The sequence below is a fragment of the Myotis nattereri genome, assembly GCF_964212035.1.
Source record: "Myotis nattereri genome assembly, chromosome: 5".
Lineage (NCBI taxonomy): Eukaryota > Metazoa > Chordata > Mammalia > Chiroptera > Vespertilionidae > Myotis > Myotis nattereri.
The window spans coordinates 105,195,366-105,223,101 of NC_138080.1; the positions used below are offsets into that span (position 1 = coordinate 105,195,366).

At 55.1% G+C, this 27,736-nt stretch overlaps 1 protein-coding gene across 1 annotated transcript in view; it reads right to left on the reverse strand.

The window, feature by feature from the left end:
• The window catches only part of SH3PXD2B (SH3 and PX domains 2B), a gene marked incomplete at its 5' end in the record, with an annotated part of 86,238 nt that overhangs the window by 42,491 nt on the left and 16,011 nt on the right, over nt 1–27,736 (reverse strand). The window contains 2 exons of the mRNA XM_081092300.1: nt 1,523–1,598; nt 13,757–13,837. Of these exons, the coding sequence (XP_080948426.1) occupies nt 1,523–1,598; nt 13,757–13,837 (157 nt within the window). The remainder of the gene's footprint in view (nt 1–1,522; nt 1,599–13,756; nt 13,838–27,736) is intronic.

A 27,736-nucleotide genomic window follows, 5' to 3' on the forward strand; every position in this document is an offset into this window, starting at 1 on the left:
AAGATCGGAAGGGTCCCTTCAGCTCGAAGTACGTGTGATTTCGGGTGGTGTCAACTCGCTGAAGGTCTGTACATAAAAACGACGGTGAGTGCCGATTGCTGCCAGGCCTGTGCCAGGCTCGCACCTCACCCTCGTGACAGCTCTGTCACTGAAGTGCCATGATTATCTCCAGGTGCAAAGGAGGAAATGGAACTTCGTGTGCTGAGGTAGTTCACCCGAGATACCAGAGGGGCGGAGCCTCGGTGTGTGCAGCTGAGAAACGGGCATGCAGTGCCCACCCTGCCAGGCTGCTCTGAGGACGAAATGAAGTAATGAATGTAAAGTGCTTAGCCCAGCGCCTGGCACAGCAGACATCCATCCAGGGGTAGCTACTGAGACAATAACACTGGCTTGGGTGTAACCTACTTTCTTTTCTTTTGTTAATCCTCACCCGAGGACATTTCCCACTGATTTTTAGAGAGAGTGGAAGAGAGAAGGAAAGACAGAGAGAAACATCCATGTGAGAGAGGCACATCAACTGGTTGCCTCCTGCACGTGTCCCGGCCAGGGCCAGGGAGGAGCCTGCAACCGAGGTACGTGCCCCTGTCCGGAATCGAACCCGAGACCCTTCAGTCTGCAGGCCGACGCTCTATTCATTGAGCCACACCAGCGAGGGATATACCCTACTTTCTGAGCTGAGGCCTGAGGCTACTCCTTTGGTAAGGAATTTTTTCAGGAGGAAAGGGACATGCATGCCTTTATTACATTAACGCCTCCCCAGTGCCTGGAGTGGTGCCTGGCATCAGAAAGTCTGTGGTGGGTAGGCAGGTGGAATTTCTATAATGCTCCCCTCCTCCCAAGATGGCCCACCTGACCCCTGAGCCTGTGACTACGATGGGATCTCTACAGGACACCGTTTCTCTACAAGATTACCCTGCATCAGTCAGGTGGGGACGACGCAATCACACGAGTCCCTCAAAGCAGGCAGCTCCCTCTGCGGGGGCAGCCGGGGCAGTCGGAGACATTTAAAGTCCAAGAAAGACTCGATGCCTCACTGCCGGCCTGAGGATGGAGGGGCCACAGAGTGGGGATGCAGGCAGCCTGGCTGACACGAGCAAGGACACGGGCACCTCAGTCCTGGAGCGGCAGGAACTGAATTCCGCCCCCGATCCTCCAGGTAAGACCTGGGCACAGACAAGACCTTGATTTTGCCTTGTGAGACCCTAAAACAGAGTACCCAGCGGAGGCCTCTGCAACCTCCAACCGAAAGAACTGTGAGACAATGAGTGGGTGCCGTTTTAAGCTGCTAAATTGGTGGCAATTGGTTAAGGAACAACAGAAAAATGACACAGTAGCCATAAGAGATGCCACTCGTTTTAAAACTTCACGCGCTTCATTATTCCCATTTTAGAGGTAGGAGAAACTGAGGCTCCCAGAGGTGAGGTGTCTGGTCACTGGGACAGTGCCCCAAGGAGGGCGCGCCGAGAGATCGGGAGCAACGCTGGACCCCCCCGGCCCGTCTCAGGGTTTGCGTCTCACCCACCTGGCAGGAAGGGAATGATCCGCTGCTTGGGGTCCTTCTGTCCTCCTTCCATGGGAAACTTGTCCAACATCTGCATCTGTCAAGGGAGAAAAATACCAAACAATATGATGCGCGCACCTCTGACATTTGAAGGAATTACGTGACACGTGAGACTGGACATCCTAAAGCTCGCTCTGCTCAGCTTCTCAGAGGCCCACACTAACGGGGTAAGTCTGTGTCAAGGGGACCGAGGGTTTCCACGAAGCCATTCCTCGCGCCCACAGCTGCCCGACCTGTGAAGGCTCAGAGCTGGGCGGGGCCACTCTAGGTTCTCCCAGGGGTCTCCAGCCACAGCACCTGAAATGTGACAACACGCCGGGGCCACCGGAAGTCCATGGACGGCGGGCCACCCTGTTTCCTAAGAATTGCTGGGTGGTGTTAAGGACCAAGCCACTGAGACCCAATCATGACACCCCCGCACCCCACTGAGAGTTCCCCAGGTTGGCTCTACAGACAGCTCTGTGCCCGGCGCTGCTGGCCGGGGGCGTATAGCAATTAGAGAGGCGGCTGAAGAGGAAATGGACCATTACAGGGTGGTGTCGGAAGCACGGCGAGAGGAAGGCGTGGGCTGCCGTGGGACAGAGGAGGAACAGAAACAGAGGTCCCGAAACAAAAACCTCTCAGAGCACAAGAGCTGCCTCTCTGACCTTTGAAGGAATGAACGGGAAAGATCTGATCTGATCTACAAAATCGCAGAGATCGCTGCTCGGGGTCCCGGGGAAGTGACACCAACTTGCAGGGTGACTTCTAGGTTAAAGCCGGGCTGTGGGGTCATTAGTGCTGCCATCAGGTATCTGGTCCTTCTCCTGGGCACCTGGCAGATGTGAACGTCCCCACCCCCTTGAGGTGGGAAGTCGTCAAGTAAATGTGAGCAGCCGAGACAGGTGTCACTCGGGGCGGAAGAGCCGTGAATGGTGCGTGATTTACCACTGTCCACTTCCTTCTGCCCTGGTGACTGGCCACACTCCAGACAGTGGCTTCTCTGCCTGTGCGGGTCCTGGAGGGCCCCAACAACCTTTGATGGACATGTAGCCCGAGTGAGAAATAAACATTTTTTACTGTTATTGCACAGTGAGGCTGTTTATCATAGCAGCATATCCTAACCCAACCTGACTTTTCAACACCAGCACATACTGGGCACTCAATAAAAACTGACTAAAGCAGCCAAAACCGGTTTGGCTCAGTGGATAGAGCGTCGGCCTGCGGACTGAGAGGTCCCAGGTTCGATTCCGGTCAAGGGCATGTACCTGGGTTGCGGGCACATCCCCAGTAGGAGATGTGCAGGAGGCAGCTGATCGATGTTTCTCTCTCATCGATGTTTCTAACTCTCTATCTCTCTCCCTTCCTCTCTGTAAAAAATCAATAAAATATATTAAAAAAAAAACAAAAAAAAAACTGACTAAAGCAATGAATGCAACTGAGTAAAATTGGGCGGGGGGGAGGGGCAGCTTTAGGAGATGTTTGCCAAGTACCCCTGATTAATAACATTTATATTACTAATCCTATATAATAAAAGGGTAATATGCAAATTGACCCTAACAGCAGAACAACCAGTCGCTATGGTGAGTACTGACCACCAGGAGGCAGACGCTCAATGCAGGAGCTGACCCCTGGTGGTCAGCGTGCTTCCACAGCAGGAGTACTGCTCAGTCAGAAGCTGGCTCCTGGCTGGCCAGCACAGCAGTGGTGGCAGTGCTAAGGATGTCCGACTAACAGCTTAGGCCCGCTCCCCCCTGGGCTGCCAGAGTAATGTCTGACTGCCAGCTTAGGTCTGATCCCCCAGGGGAGCACCTCCCTCCCCCGCCCCCAATGCACAAATTTTGATGCACCGGGTCTCTAGTCTTGAATAATAATGAGCAATCCCTACTGACATCTGACTGGCAGCTGTTAACAAGCCTTCTCCTACACGTGGCTCTCTCTGACCTTCATAACCCTGTGAAATAAATGTATGATCCCCATGTCACAGATGGGGAGACTGGGGAGCAGAGAGGGGCAGTGAACTGCCTCAGGTCACACGGCCCAGTGGGAATCTAGCTAGTTCAAGTACCTGGATCTAAATGCCCTTCTCTTTCCCCGGGACCACGCTCTTAAACAGTTTTGGAGTCACGTGAACAGGAAAAATTGGCTTGAAATAAGGAACGTTCACTATTCCACGCACAGGTGAGCAGCAGGATGATAAAAACCGGTCTCTGCTGGAGTGTTTGAAGGATTTGTCTACCACTATCTTCTTTTCCCGTCTTAATTTTATTGAAGACGATGTTTGCCAACATGGAGCACCATGAGAGCGCACTTTTACTCTCACGCCTTGTCCTGACTTGCTTTTCCCCACAGAAGTGTGGCCCGAAGCGCAGAAGGGTTACTTGTTAATTTGAGGCAGCAGATCTGGGTTAATGCTGCAGCATCTAACCACAGCGATTCCACCCCGGGAGCCAGACAGCCCTGAGCTTCACCCGGTGCCTCCTCATGCCAGCGTGTCCTTGGCCGGATCCCATCCGGAGAGCGAGGCACAGCCCGCTGGCAGGGTGCTGTGGCAGTGAATGCTGGGGGAGATCTCTGGGACATCCTAGGGCAGTGGTCAGCAAACTACGGCTCGCAAGCCACATGCGGCTCTTTGGCCCCTTGAGTGTGGCTCTTCCACAAAATACCACGTGTGGGCGCGCACGTACAGTGCAACTGAAACTTCGTGGCCCATGTGCAGAAGTCGGTTTTCAGAAAGGAGATAGACGAAACAAGTATACAAGACGAGTGTGGATGGGAGAGTTGGAAGGGGTCGACCTCAGCGAACGTACCTCAATCAGATTGAGGATGTTTTTAGCAAAGGCCAGCTTAGGAGTCCCCTAATTAAGTTAATAACATTGTACCTACCTATATAGTGTAAGTTTAAAAAATTTGGCTCTCAAAAGAAATTTCAGTCGTTGTACTGTTGATATTTGGCTCTGTTGATGAATGAGTTTGCCGACCGCTGTCCTAGGGGCTCAAGGAGAAATCACCTTGTGCTCTGCCCATAAGAAATCTGTGTTTTTTAATTGAATGTACTGGGCTGACATTGGTTAATAAAATGATCTCAGTTTCAGGTGGACAATTCTGTAACACATCCTCTGTACTGTGTATTGTGCAGAATAGATTTCTTCTTCGGAAAGTCATTTGGGAACAAGTTTGAGTCGTTTGCGAGGCTGGGTGGGTTTTGTACTGTTAAGTATCCAAAACATAAAGTTCATGCCCTCAACCATCTTACGTGTTAAGTGGTGTTACGTACATTGTTACGCAGCCACCAGCACCGTCATCTCCGAACCTCTTCCTCACTCCAAACTGAAGCTCTCTATCCATGAAACCCAGCCCCGGGCAGCCACCCTTCCACTTCTGTCTCCAGCATCTATTCTCGGTCGTGAGTGAGTGGGGTCCCCCAGGGTCTGTTCTTTGTGACTTGGCGTGTCTTCAAGGTTCATCCACGTTGTATCATGTGTTGGAATGTGCTTCCCTTTTAAGGCCAAATAACATTCCATGATAAGCCTGCGTGTTATGATTGGCAAAACTCAGCTATCCGAGCCCCCTCGGTGGCCGGCACTGGGCTGTCCCATAGGACTGTCTGTCGCGATGGACACATCCTACCTCCGCTGTCCCTGGCGGGACCACCAGTCCCCAGGGGCTACTGAGCATGTGAAATGTGGCTCCTGCGACTGAGGAACTCAACTGTTGATTTCACGTAATTTTGATGACTTTACACCTGCATCCATTTAGCCTCCTGTGGTAATCGTGGTGAACACGCTGGGCTGGACTCTGACATTTATTCTCTCTGTTCGCCAGACCCGGTCTCACCTCATTTTCTGTATCATCCAACCAATGGGGCCCGCTGCTCGCAAGGACGGGCGATCAGAGGCCTGGGAGCTCTTCTGATTTTGCTTTCAGTGTGCCCAGGTTCACAGGCCACACACTGCTTCTATCCAGGGGACTGTCACATCGGCAGCCACAGGCTTTACGGCAGACCAGCCCCTCCCCGAGACCCCGGCCCCTCCCTGGGGGCCCCAGCCCCAGGCTGTCTGCAGCGGCAGGAACAGAGGCACACCCCGCCACGTCCGACCACAGACGCCGTCCTTGGAAACCAGAAATCCCACTCGCCTCTTCCTAGACGATAAAAGGAAGCAGCGCTCAGGGTGAGGAGGACTGGAAACCTGGGAGGAAGTGAGTCAGTGTGGGGGCTGGGGGGGAAAGGGGGAGGGGAGACGGAGCCACGTCAAACGGACACAGCCCAAGCCTCCAGCAGGAACGAGAGGACGCTCCGTCAGCAGTTTTCAAGACCCCAGCCTGTGGCGGAGGGAAAGGAGACGTCTGTCCAAGGAAAACACCGTGGAGGCTGCCGTGGGGCCCGCACGTGGTTCATGCCCGCGGCGGACTAGACGTGGTTCCCTCGGGCTCCCAAAGCCCCGTGTCCCCGGGTGGCCAGGGCAGGCGGTGGAGAAGGCTGGGGGACCGTCACACACAGCTGCGGGTGCTGGGGAGCCACGTGGTCCTCAGAGCCGGGCGTGGCGATGCACCTGGCCCGGCTCTACATCCATGGCGGGGTGTCTGTGGAGATTCCGTCCCCGTGAGGAGCTGCTCTAACTGTGGGCATGCACGCCCTGGTGTCCTGTGCCACGCGTGCACCCCTCCAGTCTGTCCCCTTCTCTCATCCTTCCTGCCCCTCCCCAGGCCAGGTCAGCACTGTCCCAGCCCGACCCCCTCCACCTCCTCCTCATTGGTCCATGGTGGGTACTTGGTAGTATCTGTGCGAAGAAGGGATGAATCAATGAATGAGAAATGCATGAGAAAAGGGGGTTTGCTGATGCAGCCAGCCACTGTCTAAGAGCAGAGCCATTACATTCCAGGAGGCAGCCCCAGGGCCTGGGTTGGGGCTCAGACAGAACTGCCTCTTCCTACTTTACAAACTAAGGAACTGCTAACTGTGGGAAAAGACCACGACAGCATTTTCTCAGCGACACGCCATCACCACGGCCACGGCTCTTCACCGGGGAGGGAAGACACATTCCATGAAGCGTGCAGAACACCCCAATTTCAGAAGGTAACGTCTGGCGAAAAGACTGGCGGAGGGTCCGGCAAAGGCAGTGTTTGGAGAAATACGGTTGGTGCGCCCTGAGCAGGTAGGTGTTGGCCAGGGCCTTGCTGGGAACCTGCGTGAGGGAGTGAGAGCTCTGCAGTTCTGCCAGCCCTAAACCTGCCTCCAGAAGGGACGGGAGGACACACTCCCTTCCCTTTGGCTTCTGCGGTGGAGCACGGGGGCTTCTGAGCAGACAGTCCCCAAAGCTCACAAGTGCACTATGGTCGTCGAACTCGCCTGAGCGAGACAGGTCGGTCCTATCTGAATCGAAACTGGAAACAGAGGGTATTTACAGTGCATCTGGGACAGCCCCTCCCGTCTCCACGTCTCAGTCCCTCCTCGGGGGAGAAAGGAAGGAGCAGATCAAAACGCTGCCTGCAGCACGGCGTAGGCTCTGTGAACTGATGAGTCTAGGACCGCGATATTCAAGCGGTGTGCCCCAACAACTTTTAAAACGTGCGATACCTGACTATTTAGTCAGGGACACTGACCTCTTTTCCCTTAGATTGTCAGTGACACTGACCTCTTTTCCCTTAGATTGTCCAAAGAAAAAAAATTACAACAGCCCAGCCCATGTGGCTCAGTGGTTGAGCATCGACCTATGAACCAGGAGGTCACGGTTTCCTTCTCAGTCAGGGCACATGCCCGGGTTGCGGGCTTGATCCCCAGTGGGGGGTGTGCAGGAGGCAGCCGATCAGTAATTCTCTCTCATCATTGATATTTCTATCTCTCTCTCCCTCCCCCCTCTTCTCTGAAAACAATATATATATATTTTTTACCAATAGTGTGTGCTTACACACACACACACACACACACACACATAATAGCCAACACAACAATAGCCGTCTGGTATGAATAGATCAAAATTATACCTATTTTTTTTGTCTGATCGGCAAAAAAATATTTTTTTGGTGTGCCTCAGAATTTTAGTAATTAGCCTGTGTGTGCCAGGAGATGAAAAAGGCTGAAGAATCGCTGACCTAAGAAATGGCTCCTCCCAAAAGAAGCATCCCTCTGAGTCCCCACAGCTCGCCGTGTTCCCGCTTGCAGGACACGCTGGCGCTTCTCCGAGGGCCCCCTGCCAGGCGCAGCGACCCAGCTGGCTCCGTGCCCCCGCTGTCGGAATTCGGCAAGATGCGGAGCTGCGTCCCGCTCCCTCACGCCTCTGCACCTCCGCACACCTGCCCCCACCCTGTCTGTGCGTCAGCTCCTTACTCGAGACCAGCGATTCTCAACCTGTGGGTCGCGACCCCTTTGGGGGTCGAATGACCCTTTCACAGGGGTCGCCTAAGACCATCGGAAAACACATATATAATTACATATTGTTTTGGTGATTAATCACTATGCTTTAATTATGTTCAATTTGTAACAATGAAAATACATACTGCATATCAGATATTTACATTATGATTCATAACAGTAGCAACATTACAGTTATGAAGTAGCAACGAAAATAATTTTATGGTTGGGGGTCACCACAACAGGAGGAACTGTATTAAAGGGTCGCGGCATTAGGAAGGTTGAGAACCACTGCTCTAGGCCCTGCTTAAGTGTCACCTCCTCCAGGAAGCAAGCCCAGCCTGAGCTCCCTGACCGGGACAGACGTCCCTTTCGGAGCCCCTGGAGTTGCTTGGGGCTCTTAGCTGTGCTTCCCCAGGGAAGCCCTGGCCCCAGTGGCGGCCATGCCCCTCGGCCTGGGAACACACTGAGCCAGTGGGAAAACTCAGAGGGCAGAGGTCGCCTGGCACAGAGCACAGGAGACCCTCGGGCACCGAGGCCCCTTCGTGAAGGGATCGTGTAAGGCGCGGGGCAGCCCACTGTAGGGCAGACTGCCCGCATCTGACAGGGGATGCCGCATGAGCCTTCAGAGGGCAGCTCCCGGCAGAACTCCAGGAGGCAAATTGATCTTTGAAAAGCGATTCGCAGGCAGTACTGGACCTCAAGAACACAGCAGGCGCAGCTTCCGACTCGGCCCCACGTGGCTTACATCCCAGCCACGCTGCTCCCCGGGTGCGTGACTGCCCTCTGAGCGTCAGCTTCCCGTCTGTGGTGTGGACACAATACTTGCTTCCTGCTTGTGAGGGCCGAACCAGAGGACGTAAAACGGGCACCGTGCATTTCATTTCAGCAAATGGTCATCCACCCACACCTTTAACGACATCATTCAACCAGCCCCGTTACCTCCAGGCGATGCCCTCAATCCGCAGCATCCCCATCACCCCCGGCGCCCTCTGCCACACTCTGATGGCCCCGGCGAGGGCAGACAGGGAGGGGCAGAGAGGCCCGCCGAGGCCACACAGCTGGCAAGACAGGCAGCTGGGACCTGACCCCAGGGCTTCCCATCCCATGCCCGGGGCTCGATGGTCTACGCCCTCATGTGCATGACACGTGTGGCCAGATGCCAACCAGTAGTGACGGCTGACTATCAGGGTCCAGGTTTTCTGAGAGAAGAGTCAGGCAATCACATCAGAAAGTGGACTGTCGTAAAGGGGGCATGTTTGCTAGTGTTTGATTTTAAGGCTCTTTCCCCACAAAGGAGCCTGAGCCCAGCTCCTTTCTTACCCCGGGCGGCCTCTCTGTAGGCTGTTCCCTCTGCCTGCGTGCCCTGCCCGCACCGGAGGGGACAGTGACTGTTCTCTGTTACCCACAGCTACCCGCCCTTCCTTGGAAGCAGTTCTCTGCTTTCTTCTGGGGAGCCTTCTCTGTCAGTGACACACTTTGGCGGGATGCTGATTTTCACTCGTCCCTGGGATGGCCCTGACTGACCCACGATGAATCAATGAGACTTTTGCTTAAACTGTCGGGGTGTTCTCTTTTCCCTGAAGGCGCTGAACGGAGCTCACGGGTACAGCTTGGACCGGTGGCCACCACGTGCCTGGACACGAAGAAAGTCAAGTGGAGAACAGCAGGTCCTGATTGACATGGTGGCCCCTAGATCCAGCCAGACCTGACGCCAACTTCCCCTGGTCTCTCAGGATGAGCGTTTAGCTCATCCATGTTCTTTCTGAATAATCCATCTTAACTGGGTTTCTGTCATCTGCGACTAAAACAGTTCTGACTAAAACAAGATCTCCCGACCAGAAAGTGGCAGCATTTGGACCCACGCCCAGGATCTTACCCACTCTATTAAACTGGCACCATCCCCTGCTCTACACCCTGCCAATTCCCGATAATCCCAACAGCTGACATTTGCTCAGGGCTCCACAGCCCAGAAACTGCTCTCACACACATCATCACTTCAAAAAAAAATTCAGATACCCTTCACATACTAGAAAATTCACCCTTTAAAGCATACGATTCAATGGTTTCTGGTATATTCAGAAGGTTGTGTAACCATCCCCCCATCCAATTCCGGAACGTTTTCATCCACCCGGAGAGAAACCCGGTACCCATCCGTCTCTCCCACTCTCCCCTCCTCCCAGCGCCTGGCAACCACTAATCTGCTCTGGCTCTGTGGCTTTGCCGCTTCCCAACACACATCATCGCTTTTAACTCCATAGGAACCTTGTGAAGGAGCCGCTAGGAGCCCGGACAGCGGAGTGGCTGAGCCTGTGGTCTGTGCCGTCGCCTGCCCGGCTTCAAATCCCAGCTCCGACGCCCACTGGCTGTGTGACCTGGGGCAAACCCTGTGGCTCTCCCAGGCTGGGTTTCTCCATCTGCACGAGGTGCTAAGCTTGACACGAGGATTACATGAGTCACGGCATCCAGAGGCCGAAGGGGCCGAGCTCTAGAAAGCCGGCTGTTTCTGTGATCATCACCCCAGGCGGCTGATGAGAGCCATCGGGCACAGAGAGGTTAAGGGGCCTGCCTAAGGCCACACAGCACAGGGCCCCAAGTCTCCTGACTTTTTCCATTACCCCACACTGGCTTAGCTGTTCCTCCGCGAAAGCTCGGCCCTCCCCATACTTTTTTTTTGAAGTGATGATGTGTGTGAGAGCCAAGTTTCTTCTGGAAAAAAAAAACAACAACAACAAAAAACCAAGGCTACTCGCCAGACAGGAGGGAGGGGAAGGGAGGGCGGAATCATGAAATCATCGAACTGAGGGTGTTGCAGCCCCAAATGGGCTGGCCTCCCCGCCTGGGCCTGGGAACAGCTGACTCCTGCCCTAACTCCTTCCAGCTGCCCCCTCTGCGCTGCGGAGGCCGGAGGCCGGCGGGTCCAGGAGAGGGGACCCTCTGGAATTCCACGCCTTTCCCGTCCAGCTGCCCATCTGGGACTCTTTAAAGGCGGCTGAAGCCGTCTTTCGACGACTTCCTTTCAGGAGGGCAGTCTGAGGCCGTTATACACGCTACAGCAAACCCCCAATTATTACCAGTTATGCTGAGTGGGGCGGAAAAACTTCACTTTGAAGTTCTGGTAGAAATCCGCAAGTTGAGTCACAACAGGAGGGTGCAGGGAGCACAGGCTCTGGGGCAGGGCGCCTGCGGTCCGACCCTGGCCAGCATTCCCAAACAGGGTCCCCTCGGGCAAGTCCCGTCTGAGCGGAGGGACAGCAGATGACAGCTGACAGGCCAGGCACAACTCGGTCATACCAGGTGCACGCGGAACGGGCTTTCATTCTTAATGTGCAGACGGGGAAACGGAGGCTCAGACACATACAGAGGCGTCACCAGGCTGAAACCTAAAGGGGCAAAAGGCTGAGATCGGAAGCCAGCCCGTCTCACCCTGAAGTCGAGGTCTGAAGCCGGGGCTCTCCTGGAACAGGGAGCTGACGACAGCCAACCTCCTCCGCCCCTGCCTCTTCCCTGGTGCTCCCAGGGCCTCCTCCCGCCTCTGCTCCGCCCTCCTCCTCCAGCTCCTGCTGCACCAGCAACCCCACCTCTCCCGCCGCAGCCGCCAGGTCAGGTGGACGGACCCGGGTCTCTGACAATCGGATTCTCAACCCCGGAGCCCGGAATCGGCACCTAGAAACCCCAGTGCGTTGACAACAGGGGAGGACACTTCCACTCGGGGGCCGAAGGTGCTGTGTGGGGGATGTGGGCCAACAGGCAAGCGGAGGAAGCTGGGCTGGAGAGGTCGTTGGGAAAAGGAAGCAGGCTCGATGGCAGGTCCTGCGGCCACAGTGACACGCGGCCGGGGAGCCGCCGGGCCTGCGCAGGTCACCTGCTGCGGGTCCTGAGCCCCGCGGGCCGGGCTGCACGTCCTGCTGTGTCCATGGGGCTCACCTGCCTCTTGCCGTCAATCCGCCCCCTTCTCTCTTCCCGTCTGAGCTGGCTGAGTGGTGTTTCCGCTGTGGGTGTCAGTGACCCCGAAGCGAGCCATCACGCCTGCCCCTGTTCTCTGCCCCCCGCCCCCCGCCCCCCGCCCGTGTCCTCTCTTGGAGGCATCATGCAGGCCAGAGCCCTCCCTATGCAGACCCTCAGGGCGTGAGAAGTCAGTCAGCAAAACGTGGACTCGATTCTCACTCTCTGAACCGAAGACCTGCCGCAGTGGATCTGCATAAACACCCGCGGTCTGGGTACGAGGGTGCGGCTCTCGGTCATTATCACACAGGACCGTGCCTCCTGCTTCTGGCGCCGGGCATCACCGCCATCGTCTGCCTTCCCCGCCCCGCGCCTGCTTCTGCCAAGTCCATGGTGGATGGAATCTGACCCTCTTTTACACACATGTCTATTTACATTCGGAGCATGCTTGCTGCGGACCAGAAGAAACACATCATCTATGTATGATCCTGTTTGATTTCGTTACACAGTGAACACAAAACATCACCACATGCATTACATGTCAAACACGGAGGTCACTGGTGTCTCCATCGCTTCCCAGCACACGGGACTCTGGCAGTTACGGAAACAGGCCAGGAGAACTTGGCTATCCCCGCTCCCCCTTGGAAAGAATGAACACAGGCTCCGACTGTTCCGGTTGCCATTTTCAGGGACAGATGAGGTCCGTACAACCAAGGATGCCTGTGGTTAACATCACCCAACTTCCAGAGAACATGCGAGGCCAGGAGACGGGCTGGTGTGTGGAGGACAAGGGCTCTCCCCTGACAGCCCAACAACGCCTACTTGACACCCAATCACAACTGTTCTCTCCGGCTCCCAGGCCCCACCCCCGACACCAGGGGTGGTGCAGGAACCCGACAATCCCATTGGCCATCACATTCTTTCACCATCTTGACAGGCTTAGAGATGAGCCTATGAAACACAACCCTGTGTTCGCTGGAACTTCTGGGAAGTGACCTTTCCCTCTTTCCTGCTGACGGTGTGCCCAGAGCATTTTGCAACCATGTGGGATCTGAGGATAAAGCCAACGCGATGGAAGCAGAAATGCAGAATGAGAGGAAAGAGCTGGGTGAAAGGACACAGTGGAAAACCCTGGATCAAGCGGTGCCTGAAGCCCACACGGCTTCTTCTCCTGGGACATGCAGTTACACCAGCCCAGAACTCCCCACTGACTTAAGCCAGTTTGAGTAGGGTTTCCTGCAACTGAAGGACCCTACCAGGCAAGAGGAAAGGGAGACACTCAGCTCAGCAGGGGTCCCTCACTACCCAGCAGGGAGCACTTGCTGGTTCAGGAAGCTGGGTAAGTTCTTGGGGCCTGTGTTTTCTGAAGAACTGCATTTTGAGCTGACACCGAGCTGTCCACATTGGCCGGGTGCCCTATGGGACTGGTGGCACTCGCGGTTGTGGGTTCATTCATTCATTCATTCATTCATTCACCAAATGTGACTGGACACATCCGAGTCCTTGAAGAAAACACAAGTTCAAGATCTGCACGCCAAAGCCACACCGACGTCCAGGTCATGCTCTGCTCTGGAGCCATCCGCACGCAGCCCTTCGTTTATGTGGGAAATACTGACGATCAAAGCCTAAAGCAATATGTCCCCAAAGTGATGGACATCTTTTTTCTTTTTTAAGGAGGAATGTCCACACATGTGCATGTCACCCTTGTGCGGGAGCCACGCTCACCTTTTCCATATCGTGCTAATTTCAGTGTATGTGCTGCTGAGGCGGGCGCATGGACGGCATTTTTAATTCTAGGGGGAAAAAAGAGCACTGCACGCCCACTGTGGGTGAGGGGCTGGGCTCTGAAGTCCAAACGGAAAGTAAGTCCAATGACAGTCTTCCCTCCCCGCAGCTCCCTGGAGGCCCCGAGTCCTTACCTGGAGGTCAAAGAACTTGCTGTAGCGCCGATAGATGGCTTCAGTGGAGCCACTGGACCACGTGACCCGGATGATGTAGACCTGCAGAGGGGAGCAGGGGAGACAGGTGTCAACACCAAGGGACTCGGGAGCAAAGCAGAAGGTTCAGAGTCGGAAAGACCCGGGCTTGAATCTCAGCTCTCCCACCGACCGGCTGTATGATGTAACACAGGTTACTTCTGTTCTCTCTGAGCCTCAGCTTCCTCCTCAATAAAATGGGTATAATGACCCCCACCTCTGAGTGCTGTGCAAAGAGTTAAATGACACCAAGCACGGGAAAGCGCTAGCACCCAGCTCAACGCAGGAGGTGCTGTTAATGTTGGCAGTGCAAGGATTTCCTGCTCCCCGCTCGATTCAGAGAGCCATGGGGCTGGCTCTTTTTGTCAGAGTCATTCTTTTATATTTTTTTAAATATATGTTTTTATTTATTTTTAGAGAGAGAGGAAGGGAGAGGGTGAGGGAGAGACATAGAAACATCAATGATGAGAGAGAATCAATGATGGGCTGCCTCCTGCACGCCCCCTATTGGGGATCGAGCCTGCAACCCAGGCATGTGCCCTGACTGGGAATTGAACCCTTTCCTTCTGGTTCATAAGTCGACGCTCGACCACTGAGCCATGCCAGCCGGGCTATCAGAGTCATTCTTAAAACTTTGGTTTTGATTGCAGTCACAGGAGCCTTAGCCTCCTTATATTTCTCATAAGCTAAGCCATGACACCATGTCCTCCAGTTAGGGTTCGATCATTTTCTCCCTGCGTGTCAGTTTCTCCATCTGTGAAGTGGGCCACCAGCGTCTGCTCGGTGTGACAGTGTGAGGGCTGAGAAGGGCAGCCACTGTGTAAACCGCAGGGCCACGTTCCAACCTTGGTCACAAGTCACGGCACTCACGGAAAAAATACACTGACGACGCATTCGGGCAAACTGAGGTGGCCGCAGGAGGCCAAGGGCGCCTGGCTGGGGACTCTGGTGGCCCTGGACACGCGTGGGCTAAGGGATCAGCACCCATAACCCAGTCCCGGCTCACACAAATTATCTGTGGTTATAGGGTAGTTCTGACAACGACAAAACATGTATATATGTGAACGCTCTTTGGAAACAGAGAAGTGCTGATTAAGAAGGAGGGGTTCAGTGTTGTTAGAGGCCACGGGGGGCCCTGGCCCTCCACGAGTCGAGGGTCAGCTGGAAAGACAACACATACATGAACGAAGATAAATAACACGTGTGCAGTGGATATGTTATTTTTTGCCCGGTATGGATTAATTTTTCTTCCACTCGGAGCACCGTTTCTTTCTCCCTGGAACCTCCTCGCCCCCTCGGCGACAGTTCTTAGATGGGGAGGTGGGTGCTATTCCTCATCCACGGGAAGTGGCTGAAGAGTGAGCACATGACCTGAGCTAGGCCAGTCAGAGCCAGTCAGAGTCAGCCCTGGACTTTAGTTCCAACTCTCAGGAGAGCAGCCAGAAACCAGCCTATCAGAGGTTGCCATCCCCGGGGGGTGTTTAAGCAAAGCTTGGGTGACCCTCTGTCAAGAACAAAGCCAATGTGGATTCGTCCTGTACCGTGAAAAGGCTGTGGGTTCAATCCTAGGTCGGGGCATGTATGGGAGGCAACCCATGGGTGCCGTGCGCTCTCTCTCTCTCCCCCTGCCCCTCCCCGCCCCCTTCCTCTTTCCTTTAAATCAATGAAAACATATCCTCGGATAAGGATTTAAAAAAATATATTAAAAAAAGTGAAAAAAAAAAAAAAGAGAAAACATCATCAAAGATTTTTATTTTTTTCTTAAAACCAATAAAAAGCATACACCCATAAACAGGGGGAAAATTCTGCTTACACAGTTCATTCCTGATCCCTGTTTACAAAGTTAAAGTCCTGCATGGACAGCACAAGGCTCTGCACAGGCCTAATTGGTTTACTGGAACCCGCCTCTGAGCACAAGTCGATGGTCTGCATTTTGAGGCCCAGACCTAATTTTTTAAATGAGAATTGTCCCGACCAGGGCTTTGGCTCTGCCCGGTGTGTGGGGGCTGGTGACGGAGCACGCTCACCGGGTTCCAACGCCAGCTCTGCTGCTGGGCGAGACTCACAGGGCACCGACCACTCTGGACACAGTGTCCCTTTCTCTAAAACGAGGACAATGACCTCCCCTAATTCAGCGCCATGACTAACGTCCATGGGGCCTTGCCCAGGGCCCGCCACACTCGCCCTGATAGCAGTTGCTCCTGCTCATCTGGTCCCCCTTCCCCTTCTGTTGGTAAAAGCGCCTGATTTCCTCGGAGGCCACCCCTCGCCCTCTTCCCATCTTTGCAGGAGGGGGTAGGAATGTGACCCGGGGCTGGCCAACCAGAGCACTGCCTGTCGCTGGCACGCGATGGTTCAGGGATGGGCCGAGGAGACTGCATTCTGGGACTCCGGATGGCGTGATCAGGGCAGAGACCCCTTTCCCACCGCAATGGGTGCTGGGAGGAGAAGGCCCCCCGCCCAGGAGTTACTGTGTGGGAAGCACCTGCACCCAGAAGCAAGCAGGGTGAGAGGGACAGAGGGGCCGAGTCCTGGGACATCAGTTGAACCCCGATCCAGCATCCTGGACGTGTCACCACACAAGCCAGAACCTTCCCTTTCCTGTTTAAGCCGATCGGAGTTGGCGTCTGTTATTTGTCACCAAAGCCATCGTTAACACAGCAACCCTGGCTTTCAGATAACAGCTCAACCCAAGCTGATGCTCAGGGGCCTGGTGTTAAGAAATGTAACGCAGGCTTCTTCATGGCAGCCTCACGCACAATAGCCAAAAGGTGGGACTAACGGGTGTCCACTGACGGATGGATGAGTAAGCACCATGTGGTACATCCATACAAGGGAATATGATTCAGTCTCAAAAAGGAAGGAGATGCTGACATATGCTACGCCACGAATGAAGCCGGAGGGCATTGCGCTAAGGGAAACAGGCCCATCTCAAAGAGACAAATACTGTGTGATCCCACTTACACGAGATACCCAGACTAGTCAGACTCACAGAGACAGAAATATACATCATCTTCTGACAAATATTGTCAACAAAATGTTTACCCTGAATCTCAAGCCTCTTGACCTAAGTTCCAATTTACTGGAAGTAAAGGAGGTAGGGGAATGGGCTAAATGGCACCAGAAAGAAACAATCAGACAAATCCAGAATGTGGGACGTTCCACAAGTCCACTAACAGGGCATAGCTCAGATGCTACTTCCTACAGAAAGCCCTCCGGGACTGCTCCCTCCCCACCAACATTGCTACATGTCTCCTTGGCACCCACTTGCCCATCACAAGGTCAAGTACACTTTCCTGCAACTGCCTGAGAGTCTGCTTTCCACAAGGCTCTACGTTTCGTGAGAGCAGAACCCACGCCTGTCTTATTCACCGAGTGCTGTACGCCCAGCGCTGAGCGCGGCGGAAAAATCTATGCTTTGCGAATGAATTCATGAGGAAGAAACCCAGACGCCAAGTCAAGCCTTCGCAGATAGGAGGCAGGCCTGAGGTCTGGGGGAAGGGAGCCGGGCAGTGTCTCTCAGGTCGTCCCACCCCCTGGCCTCTCCGCTCTGCCCACTGTCCTGCTTCCCCACCACCCCCACCTCCGCCCAGAGCAGCGAGTCCCAGGGAGCAGCTGGGACTGCCTCTGGGAAAGAGGAAGCACCCAGACCACAGGGTGTCTGCGGGCCTCGGAGGTTTTCCTCCTGTTCCTCCCCCCCCCCCCCCCCCACACACACACAGGAGGCTTCGACAGGAATTAGCCACCACTGAAACCCCTTCCTACACAACCTCGGCCGCCGTGGGGCCTGTGTGATTTTCAAAGCTCAGACTCCAGCTCGTGTTTCCTTCTCAGGCTCGGTGCCTCCAGGGCCAGAAGTCTGGGTTTCTTTCTCCTCTGAGTCCTGGAGGAGATGGACTGGTGGCGAGGGGCGGGCTGTGGGGTGGGGCTGAGCCCAAACCTCCAGGCCAGCCGAACACTCCCCACGTTTTCCTGGGGACAGATGGAGGCCCAGCAGTGCAGGCACCTGACCGAGGTTCCCTCGAACCTTGCCAGCCTTGCTGCATCGTGCCCCTGCCCCAGCAGCTGGGCACAGCTGGACTGGGGCCAGCGGGAGATGACCGCTCATTCTCCTATAGTTCAGGCACTGGAGCAGGTAAAAGGGACAGGCTAATACAGTGTAACCTCAATCTCAAGCAAATTATACACATTGTATGTAAATGTAAGTGCGTGCGCGGCTATGTTCTATAGAGTCTGACAAACACTGACTTAGCGAACACTGGACCACGCTTCTAGGGGAAATAGAGTGTCAGGTGCCTGTTTGAAGACACCTCATTTAACGTATGTTAATCCAGTAACACTGACCTCACGGCCGGCGGTACTACAACTCCCGCCTGAACGAAGCTCATCTAACACACGTATTTCTCCGTGAGGCCCAGCCCAGGCCTCCTGGGCTTGGGAATAGACAGCACTCAGGGCTACATCTGGGGGCCGTTTAAAACAGTGCAACGACCGACAAAAAGCACAGCCATGTAAAGATAAAGGTGGCAGTACAGAGAGCACGGAAAAGACACTTGTTCGGAGCATAAGCGCTGAAACAGGAGGGCAGAGCGTCGCCTTGCTCAGCCTCAGCGGGGAACACGCACAGTGGGCCATACCAGTGTTTCGCTGCTTTGCACATGCCGTGTCCGCAAGTGACAGGATTGATGCTGGATTACAAATGGATTTTAGCAAGCAGGCAAGTTCCCAAATACAGAATCGGCGAACAACGCAGACTGACTGTACTGTATATATGTGCGTAGGTATATAAATCACCAGGATCTATATATATATACGGTTTGCTCTGGGTTACTAAGAATAAGTAGGACTTTAAAAAAAATTCTGTTCTTGAAGCTTTCTTGTATTTTCCAGATTTTCTACAGTGTATTTTACAATCAGAAAAAAAAAAAAAGTCACTTTCCTAAGAGAACAGGAAGAAACATGTCTGTGGCCTTGAACCCCAGGCCACCTTCTCTCGCTGCCCCGGCTCACTCGAGGGACCATCGCTCTGCACTATCCTTCCAGGTCACGGAGCACCTACTGGACGCAGTCACAGCTGATGACTGCACCGCCCGGTCTGCCCCGCTGATGACGAGGTGGGAGTGTGGGGGTGGGAGGAAGGGAGCGGCAGTGGGGCCTGGCCCTGACCTCATTCTGCGTTGGGGTAAGTCCTCTGACTCTGAGTTTCTGCCTTCTCAGGACAATGGGATGCCTGTCCTTCCTGCCATATGTGTGTGTGTGTGTAAAGACCAATGAGATGATTTTTAAAGCTCCAGAAATGGAATCCACATTGGTTAGGATCTCTGCTATGGCCGGACTGCAGGGAGAATGTCCGATGAATGCGTCCCAACCCTTCATCCTCAGCTCCCTTGGCAGGTCCAACCCAACCCGATGGGATGGGGGCTTCCACTGCCCTTAGGTTCGGTCCCCTTTTAAGCACGGGGGACCGTAGGTCCCATTTCCAACAGCCAAGGGGGCAGTTCATCCACAAAGAAAGATTTAAACCAGAACAGAGCTCGGAGGCCCTTGAAAAACACCAGCAGCCAGGCCTGGGCCAAGCGAAGCGGGGGATGGGCCAGAAATGGACCAAGATCCTGATTCTGATAAACGAATATGCCCTGTGCCTGCAGACCCAGATCTCTGCCCGCGGCCGCAGCCCTGGGAGAGGCCCTGGAACTCCACGGATACAGGCCCCCAGGGCAGGAGACCATGACACAGCTGCGGCCCCACCTCTGGTGACCTCATACGCTTTCATCATGTGAACTTGGAAACACGAGAAGGTGTTGCTGCCCGTGAGTGAAATCTCTGAGGCCCCGGGGAGTGCCCTCCAACCTCCCTGCTTTGCAAATCTATTTGGTGGGGTTTCTAGGGTTGGCAAAGGGCCGACTGAAATTCCCAGATGGTGTGAGTAAGGAGGGGTGGGGCCGCTGTGTGGGTCACGTGACAACGGATCACAGTTTGGTCCCTCCTGCAGGGGCCAGAGGTTTGGTTTGGGGGGAGGGTTGGGAGTGGGGGTGCGGAAGGGTCCAGTTCAAGGGCTTTTCAGGGTGATGTTCTTTCCTTAATCCCCGTGTGTCTAGGAATGCGGAGCTCGGGGCACGGGAGCTGGTGTTAGGTGACACAGGGAGCCCATAGTGAGAGCTGCTGCCATCCCTTCTGTCCTCGGAGAGGAGGCAAGACTGGCCTTTCAACACCCACTCCGCCGCGTGCTGGTCTCTTTTCTTTTTTTTTAAAATATATTTTTTATTGATTTTTCACAGAGAGGAAGGGAGAGAGATAGAGAGAGTTAGAAACATCGATGAGAGAGAAACATCGATCAGCCGCCTCCTGCACATCCCCCACCGGGGATGTGCCCGCGACCCAGGTACATGCCCCTGACCGGAATCGAACCCGGGACCTCCCAGTCCGCAGGCTGACGCTCTATCCACTGAGCCAAACCGGTTTCAGCCTGGTCTCTTTTCTTAAAGGGACAGAAGGCCCGGCCGGCGCGGCTCAGTGGTTGAGCGTTGACCTATGAACCAGGAGGTCACGGTTTGATTCCCGGTCAGGGCACATGCCCGGCTTGTGGGCTTGATCCCCAATATGGGGTGTGCAGAAGGCAGCCGATCAATGGTTCTCTCTCATCATTGACGTTTCCCTCTCTCTCTCTCTTTCTCTCTCTCTCTCTCTCCCTCCCTCTCTGAAATCAATAAAAATATATATCAAAAAAGAATGAACAGAAGACCCCAGGGCAGGCAACACGAGTGAGGAAGAGCATTAGCACACTGACTTTCTTTCTCCTTTGTATTTAGTTTCCTTCTGTTTCTAGCAAGGGCTATTGGCTTTCCATGTACGGTAGACGGCTCGTTTCCCTTTAAAGATAATTTAAGTTAAAAAAGCGAATCTATTTGAACAAGAACACTAAATTAAGAATATAGCCGAAACCGGTTTGGCTCAGTGGATAGAGCGTCGGCCTGTGTACTGAAAGGTCCCAGGTTCGATTCCGGTCAAGGGCATGTACCTGGGTTGCGGGCACATCCCCGGTAGGAGATGTGCAGGAGGCGGCTGATCGATGTTTCTCTCTCATCGATGTTTCTAACTCTCTATCTCTCTCCCTTCCTCTCTGTAAAAAATCAATAAAATATATTTAAAAAAAAGAAAAAAGAATATAGAGTCCAGGGGGTTCCCAGATATGCCAAAGGCCAAGATGCCGAGATGGCGCCGGGAGGAGGCTCGGGAACCAGGACAGCGCTGCTGTGGTGGAATTCCTTGCCCTCCTCACTCCATCTGGAGTTCTGTTGTTTACAGGCCAATGAGCCCACAACAGTCTCAAGATGCCAGCCCTCTCCTGGCTCTACAGTGCTGGCGGCGGCCTGGAATGACCTGGGAGACGGAAGAAAACATCTAGAGAGGGCACCAGTGGGGCAGCAGGGCTTGGGCTGTGAGAAAGAGCATCAGCAAGACAGAGTTCTGTGATCCATTAGCCATGTCTGCTACGGGCAGCGGAATGGCAGGATGTGTGCTCAATACCCAGCAGCCCTGACCTAGAGCAATCCCATTTTATTTATTTATTTAAAAATATTTTTTAATTGCTTTCAGAGAGGAAGGGAGAGGGAGAGATGGCAACATCAATGATGAGAGAGAATCATTGATTGGCTGTCTCCTGCACGCCCTACACTGGAGATTGAGCTTGCAACCCAGGCAAGTGCCCTGACTGGGGAATCGAACTGTGACCTCCTGGTTCATAGGTTGATGCTCAACCACTGAGCCACTGCGGCCGGGCAACACCCCCATTTTACAAATGGGGAAGCAGAGGGGCCGAGAGGTACAGTGACTCACTCAGAGGTGCACTTTCTACGCCCACGACAGTGTCCACATTTCCTGGCAAGATCCTCTGCCCCTCCGGACCACCCACACAAGGACTTGCCCACATGACTTTAAGCTGGGAGAGTTCTTAGGACAGTGGTTCTCAACCTTCTGGCCCTTTCAATACAGTTCCTCATGTTGTGACCCAACCATACAATTATTTTCGTTGCTACTTCATCACTGTCATGTTGCTACTGTGATGAATCGTCATGTAAATATCTGATATGCAGGATGGTCTTAGGCGACCCCTATGAAAGTGTCGTTCGACCGCCAAAGGGGTCGCGACCCACAGGTTGAGCACCGCTGTCTTAGGATGATCAGGCCGGCAATTGAGCTGGCCTGCCTGTAGGAAGGCCCAGGAGCCCGGTGAGGCGGGTGCGTGGCTGGCCCTCTTCCCTGGTTTCCACTGGGCAGCACCACTTTGAGCTCTTCTGTATGTGGAAGAGGGTGTCACCCAGCAGCCTGCCGGCCCCATCGCCAGACCCCGGGGGTCCCCATGGCCGTAGGCAGCCATCGGCGGAGCCTGAAGACAGAGCCTGGTCTCCTCCATCGCCCACAGTCCTCCTCGGCCTGCACAGGCCGACAGCAGGGTTCCAGGACTTAAAAATATGTGAAAACCCTGCTCTAGACCATTGCTCATTTTATAGCTGGATGATGAGGTCAGGGAGGCCACGCAGCAAGCAGGGAGGAGGCCTGGAACCGGGCCTGAGAAACAGCAGCGCCCTCTCTATTCGGAGGGAGGAAAACGGGCTCTCGTGCAGCTCACGGAGGGGCAGCAGCTGCTCACAGGCCTCGCAGCTCCTGCAGCCGGACCCTAGCCCAGGACAACTAACGCTGTCCTTCTCTACAGCCAAAGCGACGTCAGCACCACAGCACGTGAGGCCCCGGAGCCAGCAGCAGCAGCTACAAGATCCCGATGCACCCACTTCCTGCAGAGAAGGCTCCCGGGAATCCCTCCCAGGGTGCCCAGGAGTTTAAAAAGACCCATTTACACGGCAGGTGCCATCCCGCCCCATCCCAATCAGGTCCCGGGCTGGCTGGGTGTCCGGTTGGCAGATCCCGGGAGCAGCCTGTGAATGACTGGCTGGGCTCCAGATCCCCTCCCTGCAATATGCTGGAGAGCGGACTGAGGGGGTGGGAGGCGGGGAGGACGGGGAAGAGCGGGGGGAGGAGGAGGAGGAGAGAGAGAAGGAGCGGAGAGCCCTGGCAGTTGGACGGGCTCTGCAGGCTTAACTAATGGGAAACATGATTCTGCGGGTCCCGTGGCGCCCATGAGCTCCCTCGCCTCCATCTGTCGGTCTCCCCAGCTGTCTGCCCAACATCTGGCCTGTGTATGTCAGTGCCCCCCATCTCTTTTAGGAATTGCAACACCCCTGCTGAGTTTGAGTTCCCACCGCCCAGAGCCCGCCGCTGCCGCCGGAAGTGCTGGAGAGCACGTGTCTGTCTTTTAGAGATATTCCCGGAGACATGCTGCCAAGTGCCAAGGCGCCTTGGGGACCTGGGAGGGAATCACGGGGCGCCAGAGTGAGGTGGGGCCGAGGTGACGGAGGGAACGCGCAGCCACGCGGGCGCTGTGCTGGGTGCTTTATGGAGACAGAGGGCCACCCTCAGGGGGGAGAGGAGGAGACCCAGGCACAGAGCGGGCGGCGGGGCCAGGCCTGAGGTCATGCAGCTGGGAAGCGGGTGACTTTCAGATTCAATCCCAGCCCCTTCAGCCTCTGAGATGCCCTCTCCCCCTTCCCCCCACCTAGCTCCCCGAGGCCAGGCCCTGGGTGCCCGGGCCCCAGGCCAGACGTTCCTGCCCCCACGTCAGCCTCGGGAAGCACCAAGCTCGGGCGCCACAGCAAGTGACACACTGGGGGTGGCCAGCTGCCAACTTTTCCTTTTTTTCTCTCAATCTTTTCAATTAAGTGAATGCTTGGAATGCGGCCCACACACAAGTGCTTGCGGTGCGAGTGGCAGAGGGGGTGCTGCGGTTTAGGGCCCCGTCTCTCGGCTCCTCGTCCGTGGGGCACGCAGAGAACGCGCAGGTGGACGGTGGAGCGGAGGGCTGACCGTGCAGAGGGGAGCCAGGCTGGGAGGGGGAGGGGGAGCGCTTTCTCTAGAGTGAAAATCGAACTGCGTCTCGGTGCTCACGGAAACATTTCATTCGTTCAGCCAATAGGCAGAGCGCCCACTGTGTGCCAGGCTCCCTCCCGAGGGGTGGGGACGTGGCTGTGAGTGAGGAAGACAGAAGCCCTGCCCTTCTGGAGCATTCAGCCTTGTCGGGGGCAGACACAGGCACATACGGGGCTAAGGGGCCTCTTCCTGCCCCAACCTGGCCAGGATCTCCCGTGCCGCCGGCCGCTGTGCCTGCACACACCACCAGACCACGCCTCGGGCGGGAATGCCTCCCTCTTGGCCCGCTTAGCCCTTCACTTCTCAGGTGTCAGCTCCTTTCGGCGCGCATTCCTCTGCTGTGCTGTTCTACCTGGGACTGGCACCCCTCCCCTGGGAGCCCGCAAGGGGCAGGGACTGGGTCTGCCTAGTTTGCCACCGTCCTCCCAGGGCCTGTTGACACTGGGCCCTTAGGAAATGTCTGGTGGAAAACAAACTGGCAGATGGACAGACAGGCAGATGGACAAAGAGCCAAGACAGGGCCACACAGTCCGACGTCAAGGCGGAGACCTCCCTGGAGTCTCCTGGTGTCTGGAGTGACAATGCTCTTGAAACGGCTGAGTGAACAGCTCAGCTGCCAGGGCGCCGGAGACAGAACCGCTTTGTGACAGAGGACACAGGCAGGGGCCGACCCTGGGAGGCAAGTCCATGTCCCCCCTGCCCCCCGGGGCTGCTCTGAACGGCAAAGGAGAAAAGGGCGGCATGGGGGCAACTGCAGCTCCAAGAGGAAGCATCAGCCACTGCGTTAAGTCAGGCCGCCCAGGGGGGTCTCGGGGGTGACGGGACGGTCCTGCACCCCGGCTGTGCTGGTGGTCACAGAGCCTCTGTGCACATAAAACCTACAACACTGAACCGAAAACGGGAACGTTCCTGAACGCATGTCAATCAAAAATTTAAATAATGTTCATTCTTTAATGTCATGGGGGGGTGGGGGGGGCAGGCACTAGCCTCAGAGTCGCTGGGTACCTCGGCTCTATCGCTTGAAGAGTCTGTGTGACATTGCAGGTCACTTCACGGCCCGAGCCTCCACTTTCTCATCTGTGCAATGGACAGAACAAACAGTACCCGCTCTCTCGGGCTGGCCGAGGAGGAAGCGAGCGAGTGCACGCCAGGCGATGGGCACGCTGTCCGACTCCGGCAGCTGGCAGGGCCGTCACTGGTGACCCCGAGTCACAGGCGGGGCACCAGAGGCTCGGAGGGCGTGTCTCCCCTGGCCAACGAAAGTCTTTCAAGATGAGCTGTGTTAACAGGCAGAGTCAGGACTGCCACGCTGTGACGCCGATCGGCTGCCCCACCTGTGTACCCGCACATACAGGGCTGCCCGCCCTTGGACCCCTCGCTGCCAGAGTCTTATGCAGATGGCGGGCGGCGGGAACCACTTCCAGGGCAGGCCGGCCGAGCACGTCCACCCTTCTAAACATGGAACTGGTGGAAACACACCCTGGTCCGGGCGTGCAGCTCCGCCGGGACCTCTGGCTGCCAACTCCCGTCCTCGCGCACATCTGGCCCAAAGCGGCACGGGAACTTTCCAATGGCAAGCAGAGGTGCTGGCAGCTGGGACCCAGGCTCGGCCGAAACCAACCTGCAGGCTGGCTTTCTAGGAAAGCCTCCAGGGCAGGCACTCAGGGCTTGCGGAGACCTCCAAGGCTGCCAGGCCTCCCTCCCAGGAGCCCAGGACAACACAGGAAACAGCTGAGAGATTTTAAGTCGGGGCCTCGCCTGTGTCTGTGTTAACAGCGCTGCCCAGAGAGAACTGGGCAGCCAACAGGAGCACCCACTGTGTGCAAGGCAGACAGGTGGCAGGGCTGAAGCTGTCCAAGTAATGAAAGAGAATCAAAGGAGGTTAACGAGGGGGAAAGGAGGACCTATGTAATACTTTCAACAATAAACATAAAAAAAAGAGTCAAAATGGGCCACATCACTAGGGCTGATAGGACACTACACTAAGGACTTCATTTATGTTATGTCACGGGATCTGAGACTCAGAAAGGGTGGCTGGCTTACCCAAGGCCACACAGCCAGCATGTAACAGCCAAAAACTAGCCCAGGCTGCGACATGGTGGGAAAAGCCCAGGATACGGCTCTCACCTAAAGGGCCCGGCACAGTGCCTGGCGCATAGTAGGTACTTGAGAGAAGACATTAGAATTCTCTCACAGGCCACAGGTCCCCGAACAGCACTTCAGAGCCACCACGGGAGCGGGAGCGCGGGGTTGAGAGGGGCTATTTCTGCGGGTGGAGCTCGGAGAGGCTCGAGGAAAAACAACACTCTGGGTCCTGAGGGGTGAGCAGGACGGTGCCCCCGCTGGGTGACAGGCAGAAAGAGGCCAGCTAAGATGGTCTTGGATCCTCACTAAACAACCACCCCTCTCCCCAAGTCCAGCCTCGTCTTCCTGCCGACGGGGCTTGGGGACAGAAGAAGGAGGGAAAAGAAGTGGATGTGAATGCATCGGACTGAGCTCTAAGATCCTAGGACGGCTACCTAGTCGGGGTGTCATCGGGGGATAGGGATTCCTGCACCAGACAAAGTAGGGGGGCTGCATAAACGGGTCCCAAACTCTGTACAGCCAAGGAGCCCCTTTTGCGGCAGGAAATCATACATGGTTCCAGGGGGTCAGGTTCTGCGGGGACCTTGGCTGCCCACCCCTGCACCCATAGCCTGCCAGGCTCCTCACCTGGCAGAGGCTGCTCCTCCGCCCCAATCTGAGCCCCTGTGTGGACTTTCTGCTGGCGTCTCAAGCTCCATACACAAGCCTGAGATGGCACGGGGGGGGGGGGGGGGGGGGAGGAAGGGGACGGGGGGGGGGGGGGGAGCAAGGGAAGCAGGTCCCTTCCTCCTTCCCTCCTGGGCGTTCCTGACTCCGCCCCCCCCCCCCCCCCCCATCCTCTCCTGCCTAGAGACACCTGGGGTAATCCATGAAAATACAATTCAAAGCAACGCAACTGCTCACAATGACCAACTGCCTACCTGAGCTTCCTATCAGGCCACACTGTTCCCACTCTGCAGCGGAGGAAATGCAGGCCCAGGGAGGTCGAGGTAGGAGTTCAATCCAGCGGGTGACCAGCAGCCAAGGCCCTACCCACGGTCCACGGTCCACGTTCCCACCACCAGAGAGGGTGCTCTGGGCAGATTTCTTCCCAGACCCCTTTTCTACACACAGTAGGTCCTCTGGTTACGTGGGAGATCTGTTCCTACCGCAACATAACGCGATTCTCGCCGTAAGTCGGAACCCACCTGCATAAGCACCTACGTCACTCACAGGGAGCACAGACACAGCAGTAATGAAGTGAAACAGTAAAAAAAATTTAAAAGAAAGATAACAATTCCGGACCTTTACTTGTGGTAAATAAATATAAAAAACATAAAGCACATATGTACATACGTCGAAATGACGGAACTTTTTTTTTTTATAAATACATGGGAGATGGCGACATAACCATGAAACGACGTACGTTGAGTCCGACATAACTCGAGGACTGCCTAGTAGTGAGGTATTTTTCGAGATTAAGATCACATTGTACATACGATTTGTCTTTTTCACCTGTATTTCCCCATTTCATTAAAAATTTCTTTGACAAACCATTTTTAAAGGATCCTTAATAGTCCACTGTAAGGCTATATGTCATTTACTTTTTAAAAGTATATTTTTTATTCATTTCAGAGAGGAAGGGAAAGGGAGAGAGAAACATCAATGATGAGAGAGAGTCATTGATCAGCTGCCTCCTGCATGCTCCCTACTGGGGATCAAGCCAGCAACCGCAACCAGGCATGTGCCCCGACCTGGAATCGAGCCCTGACCTTCTGGTTCATGGGTCGATGCTCAACCACTGTGCCACATTGGTTGGGCTATATATCATTTATTTAATCATGTCTCCAACAGCCTACACATGTAGGCTATTTTCAA